Source organism: Labrus bergylta, chromosome 10 (assembly GCF_963930695.1).
Source record: "Labrus bergylta chromosome 10, fLabBer1.1, whole genome shotgun sequence".
Lineage (NCBI taxonomy): Eukaryota > Metazoa > Chordata > Actinopteri > Labriformes > Labridae > Labrus > Labrus bergylta.
The window spans coordinates 28,840,782-28,862,907 of record NC_089204.1 but is presented as its reverse complement, the minus strand read 5'-3'; the positions used below and the strand labels follow the sequence as shown (position 1 = coordinate 28,862,907).

At 40.0% G+C, this 22,126-nt stretch overlaps 3 protein-coding genes across 4 annotated transcripts; 2 read left to right on the top strand and 1 right to left on the bottom strand.

The window, feature by feature from the left end:
• Positions 1-51: 51 nt before the first annotated feature.
• Positions 52-4,324, bottom strand: mrps6 (mitochondrial ribosomal protein S6). Its single transcript, XM_020656608.3, has 2 exons — positions 3,859-4,324; positions 52-171 (listed from the first exon to the last, which is right to left on the bottom strand). Exon 1 carries the CDS (start codon positions 4,194-4,196, stop codon positions 3,861-3,863), a length of 336 nt encoding a protein of 111 aa, XP_020512264.1. The 5' UTR covers positions 4,197-4,324; the 3' UTR covers positions 52-171; positions 3,859-3,860.
• An 856-nt stretch (positions 4,325-5,180) lies between these two features.
• On the top strand, positions 5,181-9,906 carry LOC109977261 (gastrula zinc finger protein XlCGF57.1-like). 2 transcript variants are annotated; one of them, XM_029276037.2, is made up of 2 exons: positions 5,181-5,624; positions 8,013-9,906. In XM_029276037.2, the coding sequence occupies exons 1-2, from the start codon at positions 5,432-5,434 to the stop codon at positions 9,218-9,220; spliced, it is 1,401 nt and encodes a 466-aa protein (XP_029131870.2). In that variant the 5' UTR covers positions 5,181-5,431; the 3' UTR covers positions 9,221-9,906. The 2 variants fall into 2 exon arrangements, with proteins under 2 accessions (XP_029131870.2, XP_020482702.2); XM_020627046.3 differs by having other exon boundaries at positions 5,191-5,612.
• A 764-nt stretch (positions 9,907-10,670) lies between these two features.
• nolc1 (nucleolar and coiled-body phosphoprotein 1) lies at positions 10,671-19,443 on the top strand. The gene is made up of 14 exons (XM_020656607.3): positions 10,671-10,829; positions 11,192-11,247; positions 13,479-13,636; positions 13,763-13,866; positions 14,212-14,332; positions 14,412-14,527; positions 14,629-14,752; positions 14,974-15,111; positions 15,201-15,290; positions 15,372-15,737; positions 15,978-17,630; positions 17,750-17,883; positions 17,967-18,047; positions 18,398-19,443. The coding sequence occupies exons 1-14, from the start codon at positions 10,719-10,721 to the stop codon at positions 18,554-18,556; spliced, it is 3,411 nt and encodes a 1,136-aa protein (XP_020512263.3). The 5' UTR covers positions 10,671-10,718; the 3' UTR covers positions 18,557-19,443.
• Positions 19,444-22,126: the final 2,683 nt, after the last annotated feature.

The window sequence follows — 22,126 nt, the reverse complement described above, 5'->3', positions numbered from 1 at the left end:
GAATAAGGCCTAAAAATATATTTTAACAAGTAGTCAAGACAAACTTGCATCCACCATAGAAAAAAAAAAGAGTTTATTACAACATGACATCCAAATGAAAATCAGAAACTATGGTACAGGTCAAAGAGGGAAGCGTCTCACTGATGACCTCCTGGATACGAGCTGTGAAGCCTGAAAAACAAGAAGAAGAACAAGCGTTACATGAGGTTAAGTTAGAGCAGCGTCAGCACGCCGTGATCTCCATAAAGAGAAGTACTGAACCCGTTTAACGAGACATGGAAGGTTAAACTGACTGCATCTCAGAGGCTGCCTCTTTTCTCAACACAGAAAAGTACTGTACTTAAAATATGTGAAATAATGTCTTATCAGCTTTAGGGCGGCAGTAGATCAGGCCGTGGGTTGGGAACCGGAGGGTTACCGGTTCAAGTCCTGATGCGGACCATAATATGGAAGTTGGTCTGGTAGCTGGAGAGGGCTTCACTTCCAGAGCACTGCCGAGGTGCCCTTAAGCAAAGCACTAAACCCCCAACAGCTCTGCTGTGCCCCCTGTGTAGCAGCCCCCCCCCACTCTGACATCTCTCCATTAATGCATATTCACAGATCCTGTCTGTACATGTGTGATTCAGGTCTGTGTGTGTGTGACGAGCATGTCTCTAAATAAAAAAAGCGTAGAATCCAGAATTTCCCTCAGGAATGTAAAAATATTTATTTTTAAATTAAAAGTGTTTTTTGGCCACAAACAGACAAAATGATGGTAAACAAAAATTGACAACTTCTGATGCATAAACTTCAGCAAAAAAATATTTGTAACTTAAAATACCAAAGATGATAACGGTAAAGCAACACTGCTTCTATATGAACATTAAATAGTCCCTCAAAAGTCGATTAATTATCCTTTTTTTCCCCAAAAAAAACAAAAACTGAAAACTGTAACCTCCACCATAACTCATTATTTATTAAAACTGCAATATAATAATAATGAATAATATGTCCATGATAACAAAGTGAAATATTGAAACAAACAGTGCAATAATCTCGATGTGTGTATATATTCCATCTGACTCTTATTCATGTAAATATTTCTTGTACATATTATTGATATCTTACTTACATTCCTATTCTATTTGATTAATATTTTTATTATTATATTTCTACTGCTATATTGTATATTTAGGAGCAACTGTAACGACCGAATTTCCCTCTGGGATTAATAAAGTATTTCTGATTCTGATTCTGATTCTTTCAGATGTATCCAAAGCCCTCTGTGACGTGTTCTTTATTTGACACATGATCAGACATCCTGGCCTTGAAAGAATAAATCAAACATTCAAACATTCTCTGGTGCAGTGAGGATGTTAAAAGCTTCATCAGCGTTTTTAGATCGACTTTTCTGAACCTCTTATCAGGACTTAACGAGTTCACCCGCGTGACACTGAGGTGGATCGTAGGCGACCTTTGGCCTGGCTTTTGTTTTTTTTTCTTGCTGCAGTCACTCTTTTGTCGAATCTACAGGATGGACTGTGTCACTGTGTCAGGAATATATAATATTATAAACCAAAGCATGCTGGTTTTATTCATCATTTTGAAGGATGTCCTGATGCATCGGTTCACATGTTGATTACTTTGTAACGCGTGACCTCGAACACTGGCCATGAACCGACAGAATTATCCACACATATTTCAGAACTGTTGCCAGTGTATCAGCTAATAACTCTGTAAGAAAATCATTTCATTTTGATTTTCCAACTGTTAATTTTTTACATCATCAAAGAAAATGTCGGCAATGTGGGAGTCTGACACCAAAAAAAACATCTTTATCATTATCGACAATCAGCTAAATTATTACAAAAACATTTGTATCGGTCCTGATCTTCACAAACATTTTAAACTCAAGGGCTCTTTAGTCAGTCAGATCATGTGGCTCCCTGTCAGTTTTAGAACAGATCTTAAAATTTTACAGTTCACTTTTAAAGCCGGTCCTGATCTTGCCCCGGATTACATCTCTGAAATGTCGATTCTTTATGAGCCATCATGACCTCAGATCGTCAGATGGTGGCCTTTCTGCTCGAGACTCGAGACTCATGCGCCCTGAATCCAAATGTGATCGAGCTTTAGCCCTCAAGAAGAGCCCCTCGACTTCTTCAAACTCTCTTTTATCAGATGTCACCTTTTTAAATACTTTGTGAATGTATCCTTTACTTATTGTGTTTTATTGCTCTTAATCTTGTGATTATTCCTCTAATGTTTTTAATCTTCTGTCCTCTTTTGTTTTTGTATATCAGAGATTAATAATAAAGTGTAGCAGAATGTATCCCCTTTTTAACCTCATTGTAGTTTTATTTCCTGTTATGTGATGGTGATATTATCGTCTTCCTCTTCTTCTTCATAGTTAACCAATAACCTGCCTGTTGTATCTTTTTTTTCTTTTAGTTTCCTTTTTTTAGACTCCTGTATGTTTGTCCTGACTGCTCGTGTTTGTTGTGTTGTTGTCCTGAGGTCATGCCTTTGTTTTGTCTGTGTAAACACTTTGTAAACATTAATATCACATTATTATTAGCAGCAGGAGAAGATGTAGGAGCCTCGTGTTTGTATGGCTCCTGGTTAAACATCACATCACCTTTAAAATTCTGCTCCTCACCTTCAAGGCCGTCTACAACCTCGCCCCGCTTTACCGTTCTGTCTCTCCATACTGTAATCTGTTCTGCACATGTTTACATTTACAAATGATCCCTGGACTCATGTTCACTTCATTTGTCTGTCTACTCGCCGTTATATTGTATAGTTTCTGCTGATAATATGTCTACACTCATGCACTTTAACTTATGTCAATACTGTCCATTTACTACTCTGTTTTTTGCATATTTACATTTAATCTTTCATATTTAAGACTAGTAATGCTTAGTTAAATCCTGGTTGTATATATATTCCCGTTCTTAGTTTTGATATTTTTAGTGCTTATTTACTTTGTATTTAATATTAAATTGTGTTTAAATTTGCTAACATTGTGTTTTTTGCTCATATTGTGTGTTTGGATAACCTGCTGCTGTAACGCCACAATTTCCCAGTTTGGGATCAATAAAGTAATTCTATTATCTCTGCTGTGTAAGGTGACCTTGAGAGTTTTGAAAGGCGCCTTTAAATAAAATGTATTATTATTATTATTATCATTATTATTATCATTATTATTATCATCATCATTATTATTATTATTATCATCATTATTATTATTATTATTATCATTATTATTATCATCATCATTATTATTATTATTATCATCATTATTATTATTATTATTATCATTATTATTATTATTATTATTATTATCATTATTATTATCATCATCATTATTATTATTATTATCATTATTATTATTATTATTATCATTATTATTATTATTATTATTATTATTATCATTATTATTATCATCATCATTATTATTATTATTATCATTATTATTATCATCATCATTATTATTATTATTATCATTATTATTATCATTATTATTATTATTATTATTATCATCATCATTATTATTATTATTATTATCATTATTATTATCATCATCATTATTATTATTATTATTATCATCATCATCATCATCATCATCATTATTATTATTATTATTATTATCATTATTATTATTATTATTATTATTATCATTATTATCATTATTATTATTATTATTATTATTATCATTATTATTATCATTATTATTATTATTATTATTATTATCATTATTATTATTATTATTATTATTATTATTATTGAAAGTTGTGCATACATTCCTGGACTAAAACAAACTGGAGTGAAGACACGTGCTGCTGGTTTCATGGTAAATAATAAAGACTCCTTCCTTACAGTCACTGCTTGGTTCCACAGCAGCTGGTGCTTCCAGAGACCGGGTCGTCCTTCTTCAGCACCGTGGGTCTCAACACGTCCACGTCCCGGTGCAGGTGATCCAGCAGACTGCTGAGGATGCCGGGGGCCGAGTAGAAATCCACCAGGAAGTAAGTCCCCCTCTCGTGTTTCTGGTTGTGTTTGGTGATCTTGTAGGGCAGCAGCTTGTCCCCCAGGTTCTGCAGGTCCCGGACCACCGCTCCCCGCTCCATCATGGTCCCCACAGTCCGCCGGAGAGCCGCCGCCGCCTCCGGCCGCTGCATGGCCTTCAGGATCAGGGCGAGCTCGTAGCGAGGCATCGCTTCAGCGTGAAACACAAAGAAAACCTGAACAAACTCTTCAAATACAGCTGGAACTATTCTAGTGACATTGCCAGATGACTGAGCTCAGAGTCGACCATGTTGGGGCCACGAGTGATGACGTATAAAGTATGCGACAAACCCTTTATTTACTTCTTTTTTTTTTAACGTCTTTATCCCTTCACATAGTCAATGTTTATATTAATCAACGATTAAAGGGAAATTGCGCTTTTAATTAAAAAACACGGAAATATATTTTATCTGTATGTGTAAACAATTTTTTTTTAATTTTTTAATTTATTTTTTTATTTTTAAATTTTTTTTTCTTTAATTTTCTTTAATTTAATTTAATTTAATTTAAAAATGTTTTACTGTCTTTATTGACAAATTTAAAATATACAAAAAAAATGTATACAAACTCTTAAAGAGGATGAACATACAACAGTAAAATACACAGAAACAAGTTCATTCAAACATAAATCAAGACTAGGGGGGATTATTTATAAAAATAAATAAATAAAAATTCAAAAAGTAAACATCAGGTAAATGTAAACAGACAATAAACTGGAGGACAAAAAAAATCGACAAGGGCTAGAAATCAAAACAACAAGAATTTCGAAGAATTTCGAAGTCAGCACTAATCTTTCTAGATTTCATTTTTTTCAGAGATATATTAAATATTATATTTATATTTATAAATATTTGAAATCTTTTATAAAGCAGTCAAATGAGGGTTTGCTGTTTCTTACTACAGTGAATATGTTATATGTTATAATATACCCTCTGTTTTTATTTATTTTATTCATTTTTTTACTTTTTATTTATCTTATCTATTCTGTTTAATGTATTTTTGAGCTTTCTTGTCTGTGCTGCTGTAACTCTGGGGATCAATAAAGTATTATCCTGTCCTAAGTCTCAAAAGATGGAACATCATCATTTTTAGCGACAACCAACTTCTAATGTTGACCCAAAATCTTTGAGACACCCTATATTTACATCGACAACGCTAAGAAACCTTTACAAATTACCTTACACAAACACTAGCATTTCTTTGAAGTCGATAACTTTACCTAACAGTTTGCTTATTTTGCCTAAGACGCGAATTCTTCACAAAAATCCTTCAAAGCGGAACTACAAACTTCCGCACCGGCTCCGTCGGAACGTTATAGTGTGACACGCAGCGGAAGTAAACAACACAAGCTGACATTTGAAAGACTTAGTTTTTTACTTGTAATATGTCGGGTATGTTTTCAGCTGAGGTTTTCAGAGAGTATGTGAATGATCGATTAACCGCTGCTGCTGAAGAAATATTCGGAGTCTTTAAAAGAACGATCGTCGATTATGAAGAAGAGATCGACCGGCAGCGCAGACTGCTGGACGTCGTTTCCAAACCTCAGATCAAGTTACACAGAACAGGTGAGGAAACAGGTGAGGAAACAGGTGAGGAGACAGGTGAGGAAACAGGTGAGAAAACAGGTGAGGAGACAGGTGAGGAAACAGGTGAGGAAACAGGTGAGAAAACAGGTGAGAAGACAGGTGAGGAGACAGGTGAGGAAACAGGTGAGGAAACAGGTGAGAAAACAGGTGAGGAGACAGGTGAGGAGACAGGTGAGGAGACAGGTGAGGAGACAGGTGAGAGTCTGGAGTCTGTTCATCCCCATCATGTCTCTTTTATCCTGTTTCTGTTTCCTCTCTTGATGATTCCTCTTCATGTGTTACTTTAATTAACAAGCTTTGGTTTTCACAGCAATAATGATAATAATGATAATAATAATGATGATAATAATAATGATGATAATAATGATAATAATAATGATGATAATAAAAATAATGATAATAATGATAATAATAATGATAATAATGATGATAATGATAATAATAATAATGATAATAATGATGATAATAATAATGATAATAATAATGATAATAATAATGATGATAATAAAAATAATGATAATAATAAAAATAATGATAATAATGATAATAATAATGATAATAATGATGATAATGATAATAATGATGATAATAATGATAATAATGATAACAATAATGATAATGATGATAATGATAATGATAATGATAATGATAATAATGATAATGATGATAATAATGATAATAATAATGATAATAATGATGATAATGATAATAATGATGATAATAATGATAATAATGATAACAATAATGATAATGATGATAATGATAATGATAATGATAATGATAATAATGATAATGATGATAATAATGATAATAATAATGATAATAATGATAATAATAATGATAATAATAATGATAATAATAAAAATAATGATAATAATAAAAATAATGATAATAATGATAATAATAATGATAATAATGATGATGATGATAATAATGATGATAATAATGATAATAATAATGATAATAATAAAAATAATGATAATAATAAAAATAATGATAATGATAATAATAATGATGATAATGATGATAATAATGATAATAATGATAAAAATGATAACAATAATGATAATAATAATGATAATAATAATGATAATGATAACAATAATGATAATAATGATAATGATGATAATGATAATGATGATAATGATAATGATAATAATAATGATAACAATAATGATAATAATGATAATGATGATAATGATAATGATAATAATAATAATGATAATGATGATAATAATGATGATAATAATGATAATAATAATGATAATAATAATAATGATAATACATTTTATTTATAAGCGCCTTTAAAGTCACACAAGGACACTGTACAACAATCAACATTTAAAAAACAACGATGGATAAAATCAGCAAACAATAAAATAAATGAAATGTAGGACAGAGTAATCACAGGTAAAAGAGACGGTTGATGTTTCGTAGGTGGAAGTATGCAGACCTGTTGTTGATATGGGATTTGATTGATAGCATGCTGTCGAGGATGACACCCAGACTCTTAACCTGAGGGGGGAACTGAGGAGCTGTCGATAGTGAGGGAGAAATAACACATGTAACACTCAGTAGTACACTTAGTGCACATTGCTTTGGTTTACATTTCACCTTTTGTACATTTTGTGTTTTTTATTTTTTATATTTTACATTTTTAAATTCTATTTTATATATTGTAATATCTTCTTATTCTGTATTATTTAAGTTGTTTCTAGTTCTGCTTTATTTCCTTGTTAATTGTTTAGCACCAACACACAAAGTCAAATTCCTTGTATGTGTAAATGTATTTGGCAATAAGTCAAAGTCAAAATCAACTTTATTGTCAATTTCAAAATATGCCAGACATACAGTGGAATCAAAATTGCGTTTATCTCCGTCCCACGGTGCAGTACAACCAAAATAAGGTAAAATCAAATAAAATAAAATAAGATAAATAATATTTACAGTAATACATTCTAAATAGTGCAAAAGGTACAAAACAAAATGGTAAATAAAATAAAATTTAAAGAAAAAGTCAACTTAATAATAAACTTAATAAACCCTGATTCTGATTCTGATTTAGTGTGTTTCCTGCCTTGCCTGTTGACAAGCAGCACCTCTGCCTCTGCTCTCAGTGTGTGAATGTGTAGGTGTGACCTGCAGCATTAAAGCGCTTTGAGTAGTTTTTATTATTATTATTGCCATTTAATGTGTTTCTGGTCCACAACTTTCACTGCCTGTTTGTATATTGAGATAAGAGGTTTTAATGTAGATTATGAAGATTGTAACGATGACCTGATGCAAGAAGACATTATGCAAAAAAAAAAATCATTGCATGCCAGATAGTTCTGCAGTTTAACACGACAAGTCAATTCATTTTGTTCTGTGTTTTTGCAGAGCTTCCACAGCAACATGTCTGCAAAGAGGAGGAGGAGGAGGATCTCTCTGACCAGCAGCTCTGTAACCAGGAGAGGAAGTCCAGTCTGGACCAGGAGGACCCAGAGCCTCCACAGATTAATGAAGAACAGCAGGAACTCTGCACAAGTCAGGAGAGAGAGCAGCTGGAAGTGAAGCAGGAGACTGGAGACTTTTGGTCGACGCTTACGAGTGAGGAAAGTGAACACATGGAACCAGAAATTAAAAGTGAACACCATCTCCTCACTCACAGCTCGCATGTTACTGATAACGAAGATCCTGAAAGCAGCAAGAATGGAGACTCGGTATCGACTACAAATCCAGAAAGGAGACTTCAAATGAGCACGAGTCACCTCGCTGAATCATCAGTGAACTTCTTTAATCCTGACGCGAATAAAAAGTCTTTCAAATGTGACACATGTGGTGAAGTCTTTCAGAGTAAGTCAGACTTACAGACACACCTGCGCGTCCACACAGGTAAGAAGGTGCACACGTGCAAGAGCTGCGGGAAAATATTCAGTTTCAGGTCGATACTGATAACTCACATGAGAATCCACACGGGCGAGAAGCCGTTTTCTTGCGTCACGTGTAAGAAAGATTTCAGATTTAGCCACGCGCTGACGGCCCACATGAGAACCCACACAGGTGAGAGGCTGCACTCCTGCAGCACCTGTGGGAAGACATTCCGTCGGAGGTCAAACTTGAAAAGTCACCTTCAGATCCACACGGGTGAAAAGCCGTTCACCTGCCAAATATGTGGCAAATCCATCCGATTGAAAGGGGACTATAACATCCACATGAGGACACACTCAGGGGAGAATCCGTACTCCTGTGACACCTGTGGGAAAGGATTCTTTAAGAGGTCAGATCTGAACAGGCACGTTCGGATTCACTCGGGTGAGAGGCCGTTTACCTGCAAGACGTGTGGCAAATCTTTCAAAATAAAAGGCAACCTCACAGAACACATGAGAACACACTCGGGCGAGAGGCCTCATTGTTGCAGAATATGTGGGAGAGATTTCCGATCGGGCCGTATGCTGGAGTGTCACATGATCACCCACACAGGTGAGACGCTGCACTCCTGCAGCACCTGTGGAGAAGGATTCTCTCAGACATTGGACTTGATCAGACACATGCAAATTCATACAGGTGAACAGTCATTCACAGCCAACAGTGTTGATGTTGATTAAGATATTCATGATGATGTTGAACTCTGTGAACTTGTCATCACCTGTGTACGATCATGAGATGTTTGTTTCCTCTCTGGATCCTCGCTTGTGTTGTTCTTACTCTCACATGTGAGTCTGCTAAAAAGGATTAAAGAAGTTAAAGCTGCAAATCTGTTTATTTTTTTTTGATGGAAAACATTCTTCCATGGAGACGGGGTTCACGTTGTTGATGTAATGCCATGAAGATGTATCACCATTTTTGTCCTCTGTATTACTGCAGTGCATTTATCATGTTTCAATATTAGACTTTTTTTTTTATCTCGCAAACTTCTTCAGTCATTTTGAAGTTTAAGCTGTGAAACCATCTAGAGGAGTTAGTTAAACTGATAAAAACTTGTGTGCACAAGATTTTATTTGATTACTTTTTGGGACTTCAGGGGCTCCGTAGTATCATCTGACTTGTGCGCACAATATATTTTTTTAAATTGTTATGAAATGTTTTGGGACTTCAGGGCTTTGTAGTTTGACAATAGATAGTAGCCGTAGCAGTTTGCATATTTATTGGTGATAGACAGAGGTGCTGCTTGGGGGCCTCGGGCTAGTAAAGGGATGACACACTTAAAATGTGCAAGAGGGCCCCAAATAACAGCAATCACTGTCATTGCTCTGTTCATTGTTACGTGCATTAAACACCCTGTGAAAACTTATGTTTGTCAAAGCCACTGAAGAAAATAATAATAATAATCATTTATACTTTATTGATCCCGTGAGGGGAAATTAGTTTTTTTTTTGTTAAATGTAACTTTAAAATGTTCAAGTTATTATCCACTGAGAGTTCAAAAAAGCAAAACAGAAGAATAATTTTCCCCCTCCAAATTCTGATAATGGTAACTATTATTTATAACATAAAGGTGATGAATGTCGGTTGCAGGGGCCCAACATACTCTCGAACCACCGCTGGTAAAGATAAAAGATAAAGATGAACTTTATTGACATTTTTTTTTGCGTTACTACAGCTCAAGAAAACAGGAAACAGAAATAAAATGATTAATAATAACAAGAAGTTAAAAATCAAACATATTTCCATCAGGTAAATAAAGGCAGAAAAAATACAATAATAGAATAATACCAGGTGTGCACACTTCCACTTGTGGAAAGATTTATTGTTATTAAAAACACAGTGTGGAGCATTATTGTGGTTTGATTATGGTGATAAACATCCTCAATAAAACATGTGGTAACAAACAGATGTGTAGTGTGACTGTGGTAACTTTATCTTATTATTTAAATGTCAACATCGACTATTAAAAGAGCCAGAGCGATGTCTGTAAAGTTATTCAAAAATAAGAAGAATAAGACATTTGTACATTTGCAAGAAATGTTTAAGAAATGTTTAATAAAAACATAAAAAAATAAGAATAAAGACGCGTACTATAACGTCATCATCCCGCGTCTTTGCGCATGCCCACAAGTGACGGCCCGGCCCCCTTCTTTCCCTTCCAGAAGGAGCGTGGTGAAGATGGCGGCGCAGAGCTCGACGCCGAGTGATCTTTATAAATGTGTTTATTCCTTCCTGCTGCAGAACAAGTTCACCAAAGCGGCGCAGCAGTTCCTCAAGCAGACCAAAGTGGTAAGCGGCTCCCCGCGCGGGCTTTCTCACGGTGCTCACGCGCTGTCTTCACCTCCAGGTGTTTGTGACGCGGAGGCTGCGCGAGCTAACGTTTTTCAGGTTAAAAAGCTCCGCGTGGAGCCTCCTCTGTACGGCTGCACGTGCAGGAGGAGAAGCACGTTTTCTTGATCTAGAATCAGTTTGAACTGAATTATTAATGTTTTAATGTAGAAATACAATCATAGATTTACTCTGAAGAGTTCATGTGACTGATTTTTATCTGTTTTTAAAACTTTCCTGGATGTCCCCCCCCTGACCCCCCCCCCCCCCCCCCCCCCTGACCCCCCTCAGAGTCATTTCTTCATGTGTTTCTTTTATTCCAGACTCCACAGGATGAGAATGAAGAGAGTCTTGTCGGGATCTACAACTTCTGGGTGAAGTGAGTTCTCTGTTTTCTTTGTTTTAGACCACTTAGAAGAGACTTTTAAAGACCACCTCCTCAGGTCGGACCTCCTCAGGTCGGACCACCTCCTCAGGTCGGACCACCACCTCAGGTCGGACCTCCTCAGGTCGGACCTCCTCAGGTCGGACCTCCTCGTGCCAGTAGAGTCCCAGAGCACACACTGGACATAGATCTAGTTTCTAACCTGGATGTAGTGTAATAATATATCTATGCTTACCTTTTTAATTACATCAGATTAGGATTATTAATGGAGGACAGAAACTTAGATATTTTAAGCAATAACTCCAAACTGGTCTTGTGGTGCCTGATGGTTCTTATGATGGTTCTAGTGATGGTTCTTGTGATGGTTCTTGTGATGGTTCTAGTGATGGTTCTAGTGATGGTTCTTGTGATGGTTCTTATGATGGTTCTTGTGATGGTTCTTATGATGGTTCTTGTGTTGCCTGGGTTCTTATAATGGTTCTTGTGATGGTTCTTGTGATGGTTCTTGTGATGGTTCTAGTGATGGTTCTTGTGATGGTTCTAGTGATGGTTCTTGTGATGGTTCTAGTGATGGTTCTTATAATGGTTCTTGTGATGGTTCTTGTGATGGTTCTAGTGATGGTTCTTATAATGGTTCTTGTGATGGTTCTTGTGATGGTTCTAGTGATGGTTCTTGTGATGGTTCTTATAATGGTTCTTGTGATGGTTCTTGTGATGGTTCTAGTGATGGTTCTTGTGATGGTTCTAGTGATGGTTCTTGTGATGGTTCTAGTGATGGTTCTTGTGATGGTTCTTGTGATGGTTCTAGTGATGGTTCTTGTGATGGTTCTAGTGATGGTTCTTGTGATGGTTCTTATGATGGTTCTTGTGTTGCCTGGGTTCTTATAATGGTTCTTGTGATGGTTCTTGTGATGGTTCTTGTGATGGTTCTAGTGATGGTTCTTGTGATGGTTCTTGTGATGGTTCTTGTGATGGTTCTAGTGATGGTTCTTGTGATGGTTCTAGTGATGGTTCTTATAATGGTTCTAGTGATGGTTCTAGTGATGGTTCTTGTGATGGTTCTAGTGATGGTTCTTGTGATGGTTCTAGTGATGGTTCTAGTGATGGTTCTTGTGATGGTTCTAGTGATGGTTCTAGTGATGGTTCTAGTGATGGTTCTAGTGATGGTTCTTGTGATGGTTCTAGTGATGGTTCTAGTGATGGTTCTAGTGATGGTTCTTGTGATGGTTCTTATGATGGTTCTTGTGTTGCCTGGGTTCTTATAATGGTTCTTGTGATGGTTCTTGTGATGGTTCTTGTGATGGTTCTAGTGATGGTTCTTGTGATGGTTCTTGTGATGGTTCTTGTGATGGTTCTAGTGATGGTTCTTGTGATGGTTCTAGTGATGGTTCTTATAATGGTTCTTGTGATGGTTCTAATGATGGTTCTTGTGATGGTTCTAGTGATGGTTCTTGTGATGGTTCTAGTGATGGTTCTAGTGATGGTTCTTGTGATGGTTCTTGTGATGGTTCTAGTGATGGTTCTAGTGATGGTTCTTGTGATGGTCGGGTTCTATATGTCTGTTGGGTATCGTGCACTTTGGGTTCTTTTCTGTTGAATTGTATTTAATTATTTTTAGTATTTAGTATTTGTTATGTTCTTGTTGTTGTTTATGTTCTTCTGTGTTTGGTTTAGTTTGTTCTTGTTTGTCAAAGCACTTTGTAAACCTGTGATTTTAAAAGGTGTTATATAAATAAAGTTATTACACTTTTTTTTTGTGTGTTTTTGCACAAATTAAATTCTGAAGTCCTCTAACGTGAGGCGATCAGGAGGCGTCATAGGGCACACTCACTCACACCCAGTTGTCCCCTGAAGCACAACTCTTCTAACCGTGCAAAGGAAGTGTGCAGATCGGAGCTCACGCTGGTCAAACGAGCTGGTTTTGGAAAGTGAAGCGTGCTTGGGCACGATACTGATCGCTTAGGGCGAGTGCACTAATTTAAAGATTTATTTTTTGGGCGTTTTCTGCCTTTTTTTATTTGAGAGCCAGGACAGTGGATAGAGTCGGTAATCAGGGAGAGAGAGAGACAGAGAGAGAGAGAGATTGGATTTGAACTTGTGCTGCCCACTTGGAGGACCATAACCACTGGCTCCTTTTTTAGATGTGAAGGAACAGCAGCTCCTAACCCTGTCTCTAAAAACCGAGCTGAGCCCCCCTTCATTTCTATCCCTCCGACTCTTCCTAGGTCTCCTGAAGCTAAGAAAAGGAAAGCTCCTTCCAGCACGGCTGAAGCTACAAACGGTCCTTCAGCCAAAAAGGCAAAAAAGAGCCAAGAGACTTCCAGCAGCGAGGAATCGAGCAGCGAGGATGAAGAAGCAAAACCAACCAAGGCAGCCCCTGCAGGTAAAAATAATATATATAAAAATATTGTCAGAGAACTGCTTGAGCTTTTAGCATCTGTCAGAAATTTACCATTTTGAATCAGTGTGTAGCATTTCTAATAGTTTTTTTCTTAAATGTCTATTTCAGCTGCCAAGGTTGTGCCTGCTAAAGCTGCAGCAGCTGCAGCGAGCAGCAGTGAAGACTCCAGTGACTCTGAGGAGGAGGAGGCACCTGCAAAGACTCCTGCAAAGGTTAGAGAAAACATCCACATAAAAGATTCCTCCTGAAGCTACTCACTGGAATACGGCTCTGTTTGTGTTTTATTATTACTAAAATGAAGCTTCTTTGCTAAATTAAATCCTGATTTTGTGTGTGTATATATATATATATATATATATATATATATATATATATTCTCGTTCTTAGTTTTGATATTTTTAGTACTTATTTACTTTGTATTTCATATTATATTGTGTTTAGATTTGCTTATATTGTGTTTTTTAACTCATTGTGTGTTGGATAACCTGCTGCTGTAACGCCACAATTTCCCAGTTTGGGATCAATAAAGTAATTCTATTCTATTCCTCTATGTGCAGACTCCTGTGAAGCCAGCTGCTGCTCCTGCTGCTGCAGCGAGCACAAGGAAGAAAGACAGCAGCTCCAGTAGTGAAGAATCTGACTCTGAGGATGAGCAGCCCGCCAAAGCTCCTGCAGCAAGTGAGTCTAGAACCTCTGCATCTGTCTTTTATAGTGAAGTCTTTTATCTAAATAATCTGTTTTTGTGTTTGATTAATAGAACCTAAGGCAGCTGCTGTCACTACACCAAAACCAGCCGCTAAAGCTGCAGCTCCAAAAAAGCAGGAGAGCAGCAGTGATGACTCGTCAGACTCTGAAGACGAAGAGCCGGCTAAGGTAAGCAAAGAAAACTCATCACATGTTAGAGTGACTCAGAGCTAAGGGAATCAAAGAGTACACACATGAGATTTACTGTTTTCTTTCCTGTGTACTGAAAGACTCCAGTCAAAGCTGCTCCAGTCAAAGCAGCTCCTGTGAAGCCTGCAGCGGCTGCAGCTGAGTCGAGCAGTGAGGACTCTTCGTCTGAAGATGAGGCTCCACCAAGCAAGAAACCCAAAGCAGGTGTGTGTTTCTACCTTTTATTTTTTGTTATAGACTCACTGGCCACACACACACACACACACACACACACACTAATACAGCCTGATGATCTTTGGTTACAAAAGGATGAGAAGTCATGTCTCCCTCATAATGCTCTTTCCTCCTTGTTCCTATTTTCATCTTTCCCATCTATAACCTTTGCCCTGGATTGTGTGTGACATCAGAGTTTTTTTCTGTTACAGGAGCGTACAGTGCCGTCCCTCCTCCGGCCTCCGTGCAGAAAGCTCCAGCTGCTCCGGTGGCCAGTAAGGCCAAAGACGGCAGCTCCTCGGACAGCAGTGATGACAGCAGTGACGAGGAAGCAGAGAAGAAAGTAGCTGGTAAGAAAACTCAAACTTTGTCTACTTCAAGGGGTCGATTTGTTTTGTTTTTTTAAAATGCCAGTCTAACAGCGTTGTAATTCTCACAGTGAAACCTGCAGCCGTAAAGACCCCCGCTGCCAAACCTGAAACACCCAAACCTGCTGCAAAGAAGGCTGAGTCCAGCTCTGACAGCTCAGGTAACCATCAGAGTCAGTCGGGCAGCGTAATCTAACTCCGATGAGCACGTGTTAAAAACTCTTCATTCTTGTGGTTTTTAGATTCAAGCTCGGATGAAGAGGAGGCAAAGAAGCCTGCAGCCAAAGCAGCCCCCGCTAAACCTGCACCAGCCAAGGCTGCACCCGCTAAAAAGGAGGACTCGGACTCAGACTCATCGAGCTCAGAGGAGGAAGAGGAGGTGAAGAAACCTGCAGTAAAGGTGACTCCTGCTAAGGCTGCTCCTGCTAAGGCTGCTCCTGCTAAAGCTGCGGCGGCTAAAGAAGACTCCTCAGACGATGATTCCAGTTCAGACGAGGAGGAGACGGCTAAGAAGACCCCGGCTAAACCTGCACCTGCCAAGACTACCGCGGCTAAACCTGCACCTGCCAAGACTACCCCGGCTAAGAAAGATGACTCATCAAGCTCAGGTAAGAGACCTCAGACTTTCTGCAAGATCTAGACTAGATTTTAAATCGCCTTGAAAATGAACATAAATATTTCTATATTCACTAATGCCGAGGTCAGACTTCACATTAAGCTTGCTTACATCCTGATCTGGTAGATGTAGGGTTTCCTGTGGGGACCCTTAGACCCCAAGATCAGTTTTATCCTATGTAGTGGGTCAGAGTGAAAAATAAATCAAGTCTCCTGTCTCGTATCTCATTCAGAAAGCAGCTCTGAAGACGAGGCTCCTGCAAAACCTGCCACTAAAGCTGCAGCTCCACCGAAAGCTGCTGCTGCGAAACCTGCAGCCAAGAAAGCAGAGAGCAGCTCTGACTCAGACGACTCATCTGAGGACGAACCAGAGAAAGCCAAACCAGTGGCTAAACCAGCTACCCCAGCTTCAAAACCTGCAACCCCTGTTACAAAGGCTCCAGCTGCAGCAGAGAGCAGCTCAGACTCTTCCTCTGAGGATGAGGAAGAGGCACCTAAAGCTAAACCTGCAGCAGCAAAACCAGCAACACCGGCCTCAAAGCCTGCAACCCCTGCAGCCAAGGCTGCAGCTGCAGCAGAGAGCAGCTCAGACTCTGATTCTTCTGAAGATGAAGAGGCACCAGTCAAGACAAAACCTGCAGCAGCTAAACCAGCAACACCAGCTTCAAAACCTGCAACTCCTGCAGCCAAGCCTGCAGCAGCAGAGAGCAGCTCAGACTCTGATTCTTCTGAAGATGAAGAACCGGTCAAAGCTAAACCTGCAGCAGCTAAACCTGCTACACCGGCCTCAAAGCCTGCAACTCCTGCAGCAAAGCCTGCTGCTGCAGCAGAGAGCAGCTCAGACTCTTCCTCTGAGGATGAGGAAGAGGCACCTAAAGCAAAGCCAACAGCAGCTAAACCAGCCACACCGGCCTCAAAACCTGCAACTCCCACAGCCAAGCCTGCTGCTGCTGCAGAGAGCAGCTCAGACTCTGATTCTTCTGAAGATGAAGAACCAGTCAAGGCTAAACCTGCAGCTGCAAAGCCAGCTTCAAAACCTGCAACTCCTGCAGCAAAGCCTGCAGCAGCAGAGAGCAGCTCAGACTCTTCCTCTGAGGATGAGGAAGAGGCACCTAAAGCAAAACCTGCAGCCGCTAAACCAGCCACACCGGCCTCAAAGCCTGCAACTCCTGCAGCCAAGCCTGCTGCTGCTGCAGCAGAGAGCAGCTCAGACTCTGATTCTTCTGAAGATGAAGAGGCACCAGTCAAGGCTAAACCTGCAGCAGCTAAACCAGCCACACCGGCCTCAAAGCCTGCAACTCCTGCAGCCAAGCCTGCAGCAGCAGAGAGCAGTTCAGACAGCTCTGACTCTGAGAATGAGGCGGCCAAGAAAAAAACTCCAGCAGCAGTGGCAAAGAAAGCTGCCCCTGCTGTTGCAAAGGCTCCTGCAGATTCTAGTGATGACAGCTCTAGTGAGGAGGAGGAACCTAAGAAGGCAGCGCCGCCACCACCAAAGCCTGCAGCCACAAAGCCGGCTGCAGTTCCCAAAAAGAAAGCAAAGGAGGAGAGCAGCTCAGACTCTTCAGACAGCTCCGATTCAGAGACCGAGACAAAGTCGACGCCTGCCAAGCCGGCTGTCGCCAACGGCAAGGCAGCAACACCCAAAGCAGCCACCCCAGCAGCTAAGACCCCCGCCGCCAAACCGGCTGAGTCGTCATCCAGTGACAGCAGCTCAGAGGAGGAAGAAGAGGCCGGTGCTGCAAAACCTGCAAAACCTGCAGCTGCTGCAACACCCAAGACCACCCCAGCAGCTAAAGCTAAAGAGAGCAGCAGCTCGTCGGACAGTTCAGAGGAGGAGGAAGCCCCTCCCAAAGCAGCCACGGCTCCCTGCACCCCCATACAGAATGGTACAACTCTTTTCTCTTTGAAATGTTGAGTCATTTTCATGCAGCTTTCTGGAGCACCAGTATCGTTGATTTGATTCTTTCTCTAATATAAACCCGACTTCGTCTTCTCCTCCACTCAGGTACCAACGGAAAGAGAAAACGAGACGAGGAATCCTCTGAAGGTGACGAAGACGAAGAAGAAGAAGAAGTGAACACACCAAACAACAAAATAACATCGACCACCCCACAGACGTTTCCTAAAGCCAACAAGAAGGTAAACACCTGCTGGAGACTCGACTGTGAGTGAGTGTTTCATGAAGATGATGATTAATAATAAAGATAACTTTTGTCTTTCAGTCCAACATACCGTTCCGCAGAATAAGAGAGGAAGACGTAGAAGTGGACCCCCGACTAGCAGACAACTCTTTTGATGCGAAGGTGAGTTCAGTGACCACATCGAGAGGCGCTAAAAGAGACGAGTCAGCAAATATCTGGAGGGCTTGTTCTGTGTCACTCTCTCCACACTGGATGTGACTCGAGTCATCTTTTCTTACTGTTTTGCATCGCTGGTTGCTATCGGGTGCTCTTGCACTTGTGCAGGGTTCAATGTGGTCGACTTCCCCTTTTGGAGCCACAAATGCAAAACAATCGACTTTTTCAAGTGATAAAAATGATCCTCGCTAGCTGCATGTGTTTATCAAATAAATGTTTCCTGTATTTGTCATTTAGCAGCAAAAACAAAACATCACACTGTCCAATAACTAATCCAAACGTGTTTGTTGTTCCAGTACGGAGCGACGGGGGATTGGGGCCAGAAAGCCAACGACGTGCTCAAGTTCACAAAAGGAAAATCATTCCGCCACGAGAAGACGAAGAAGAAGAGAGGAAGCTACCGCGGCGGCGCCATCTCCACCACCGTTAACTCTATAAAGTTTGACAGCGACTGAAGACTCGATCCGACCCCCCCCCCCCCCCCGATCCCTCACACCTGAACTCTACTGCACCTCTGTGATCCTGGACTATCAGTTTCCTCTTCACAGTCCCTCAATCATCATCATCATCTTCATCATCATCATCTTCAACCAGCAGAGGACTCTGGGAGGCGTGTGACCCGCAGAGCGCTTGTGTTTAGGTAGCAGCCCTTTGGTTGTCATGGAGACCGTTTCTTTGTTCTTTAACCTGCAGCCACAGTTTGTGTAACTGCAGGAGAGAGAGAGATGTTCCCCGCTGTGATTTCAAATATCAATGTGACATTACCACTTATAGCCACTAGGTGGCTGCAGGCCGCCTGTAAATGGTGGACAGTTTAAGTTGGCCCCTCCCCTTCTTTGGTATTTTCCCCTTTAACCTCACATGACGAGTGTTAGCTCTTTGTTTTCATCAGTCTGAGTTTGTACCACAGCCGACCATCCGGAGCCGTTTCTTTAAGATGTGGAGGAAAAGGCTGACATTAATCTTTTCTTTAATAGATTCTCAAGGTTTGTTTTGGCCGTTTTGTCAGTTTTTCTTTGGCTTCTGTGTGCTGACTGTTTGTCCCCGGGTTGTTTCCTCTTCACGTTAAATGAACATTCAGAGAGTAGAGTTTTATACTGTGTATTTATTACGTTTTATTCCAGCTCAACTTTAAGGACCTTTAAAAGCCATCTTGAAATATTCTCTGTGAAGCAAAGCCTCCTCCCCGATCTGTTCATCCGTGGTTAATTTTCTCTCCCAACTTCAGCAGAGCGCCATGTTTGTTTCAGTTACTTGAATCGACTGGATGAACTTTTGTGTACCTCTAATTTTTTTTTATTAATTCTTGTAGCGGTGAATAAAAGTCTGACAGATTAAACGACATGGTTTCAGTTCTTGAACTATTTTCTCTCAAGTTGGAACAAATGGTATTAATCTTTACTCAGTTGAAAGAAGTGTTGTAGTCAGGACCACAACAGGACCAGGACATCCCCGAGACAAGACCAAGACCATAAATATCAAAGAAATCCTCATCTTGTGTTTAGGGGGCGTGTCACTCACTCAGACTGTAACCGGGGGATACAAATCAAACTACAAATTGAAGTTATTTGTCATTTCAGAAAAGGGTTTACTTTCTAATCACAGTAATGATTTGGAGAAATAGTCTCTCAAAAATCTGTGGAAATCTTCGATAGTTGAAAGTATAACAGGAAGTCTCTCATTCAGCTGTAAGATAAAGTAACCATGTGGAGGAGGATGATGTGTTATTATACCTCCTACAAAGACCGACCTCCTATAACAAACACACATTCAGTCTACGATGAAGAAATAATCCATAACTTGTTTTATTATCTCTTGAATTGAAGAGAGTCAGTCAATCGGACCGTTTTTCATTTCAACCAAAGGTTCCTGTGGTCCATCATGGTCTGTGTTTCCAGCGCTGCCTGAAATCCTGTGTAGTCTACCCACAACTAGTTAGTTCCTTTAATGAAAACAGGGCTTACACTGCTGGCTCAAAAAAGACTTGTTGTAATTCCTCTGTTAGCCGCTAGATGGCAGTGTAAGACCTCTCTTCACCATCAGTGCGTCACAGTTCAGTCTTTGAGGTGATCCTCGTGCCATGGGACAGTTCAGACTCTTGACTGTCCTCTCCAGGCTTATCAAGTAGCCTAAACCCAGCATGATGAACTCATTCTGAGGAATAAACGATTCAATATGACGATATGTAAGATACAAAAAACTTTCAGAAGAGGCTGAGACATCCGGGGACTTTGGGGTCAAGCTCCTAAAAGGTTGTAATCTCTGCGATCTATTTGGTCTCATAATTCCTGCAGCTCTGCTCCCACTGAAACCAGTCCAACCAGCTGCACCTCTGGGGGCTCTGAACCCTGCGTTTCTACAAAGTAGTTTCCTGCACAGATTTGGTTTTAGAGTCTCTGTCACTCTTCACAGCTAAGACTTCATCTCATTTTGTCAAAACTCATGAAGACTTTTCTCTCAGATTTCGTCCCTTTTTACTGCCTTCTGTAAAAAAACGACATTACTCCTGTTGGACTAACTTTAAACTTCTCCCCAGTCTGTTTAAAATACTCAAACATGTTACGACCCCTTGCTGCACAAAGCCGTCCCTTCACCCCTCAGGGAGAAGTGAGCAGAGTGTAACACTTTGTTTTTACATCGCTGCAATAATAAGAATGATAAATAGGGTTTATGATGTGGGGATTAATCATAATATATGACAGATGGCACCTTCTATCTGTGGCCTAATGAAGCTCTCAGTCCCTGCTCTCAGATTATTTACTGTATGCACGCTTTGATGAACAGCACGCACGCTGTTCACACACACACACTGAGGATTCTTCTTCTGTGCAGATTAAACGGTTGTTGAGAGGCTGGATGCAGGAAGTCACTCCTCTCCAGCATCACGAGCATGTTCAACAACATTTAGGGAGGCAGGAGCTCAGTCTGTACAGACCTGGGTCGCTGGTTCAAGTCCACATGCGGACCAAATCTCAAAATTGGTCTGGAAGCTGGAGAGGTGCCAGGTCACTTCCTGTTCACTATCATAATACATGTTTAAAAAAAAAAAAAAAAAGTAACTCTTTTACTCCTCACAATGGCCAATGACATCATCTCTGTCATCGGTGACGCGTTCTGAGTGTGGGCTCGTGCACACAAGAGGTAGAGAGCGAGCAGGGAGACAGGGAGGCGTCTGATTGGTTCATCAGATTGGAACCTCCTGGCAGACATTGGTGGAAGTTTTTACAGAGTTACAAACTGATACAGATGATGGATTTTATTATGAGTAATTTATGAGTTATTAATTTCTGTCAGGACCTAAAGACAATTTACACCAAAATCTAAAAAAGTGGATCTGGATCCCGTCCTTTAATAAATCGTGCCTTAAGACAGCTGGGATGAGTCCCCCCCCCCCCCCCGACAGGATAAATGGTGTTGTATAGATAATGGATGGGAAAGATTAAAGAGCCAAAAATGTAAGTCGAGTCAGGGATGTGTGAGGCTGCCAAAAAAAACCGACTGCATTCTCTTTAAGCTGCATTAGCTCAATTTAAAACCCAAACCAGATCAGCGATGTTTCTCTTTCTGTAGAGTCAGTGATTTTAAGATTTACACAAAGATAAACGTGACAAACAGTTCTTGGTTTAAGTGGAGGGTTTTGAACCTCACCTGACGTTTCACGTGCTCGTGATGCCAGACTGAAGCTCTGTGAGGACGTGGACGAGGCAAACTGATGAATGACAGGCCGGCCCTTCAACCCAATCTCCTGCTTTTGCCATCACTCCTGAGAACCACTCCCGTCTGTCAGTCAGTCGCTATGTGAACGAGAGAGCATGTGTGTGTGTGTGTGTGTGTGTGTGTGTGTGTGTGTGTGTGTGTGTGTGTGTGTGTGTGTGTGTGTGTGTGTGTGTGTGTGTGTGTGTGTGTGTGTGTGTGTGTGTGTGTGTGTGTGTGTGTGGCTGCAGGACAATCTTTTAATGGGCAGCAGAGGCCGAGGTCTGCCCATCCCGTCCATTTCAATTAGACTAAACTGCTGACTGTCCTCG

What these genes read in the sequence shown, in the direction of transcription:
- mrps6 (XM_020656608.3), bottom strand. Translation starts at nt 4,196, where the DNA reads ATGCCTCGCTACGAGCTCGCCCTGATCCTGAAGGCCATGCAGCGGCCG.
- LOC109977261 (XM_029276037.2), top strand. Translation starts at nt 5,432, where the DNA reads ATGTCGGGTATGTTTTCAGCTGAGGTTTTCAGAGAGTATGTGAATGAT. An exon ending in CAGAACAGGTGAGGAAACAG is followed by an intron (nt 5,625 to 8,012) that starts GTGAGGAAACAG and finishes GTGTTTTTGCAG; the next exon opens with AGCTTCCACAGCAACATGTC.
- nolc1 (XM_020656607.3), top strand. Translation starts at nt 10,719, where the DNA reads ATGGCGGCGCAGAGCTCGACGCCGAGTGATCTTTATAAATGTGTTTAT. An exon ending in AAGACGAAGAGCCGGCTAAG is followed by an intron (nt 14,528 to 14,628) that starts GTAAGCAAAGAA and finishes GTGTACTGAAAG; the next exon opens with ACTCCAGTCAAAGCTGCTCC. An exon ending in AGCAGAGAAGAAAGTAGCTG is followed by an intron (nt 15,112 to 15,200) that starts GTAAGAAAACTC and finishes TAATTCTCACAG; the next exon opens with TGAAACCTGCAGCCGTAAAG.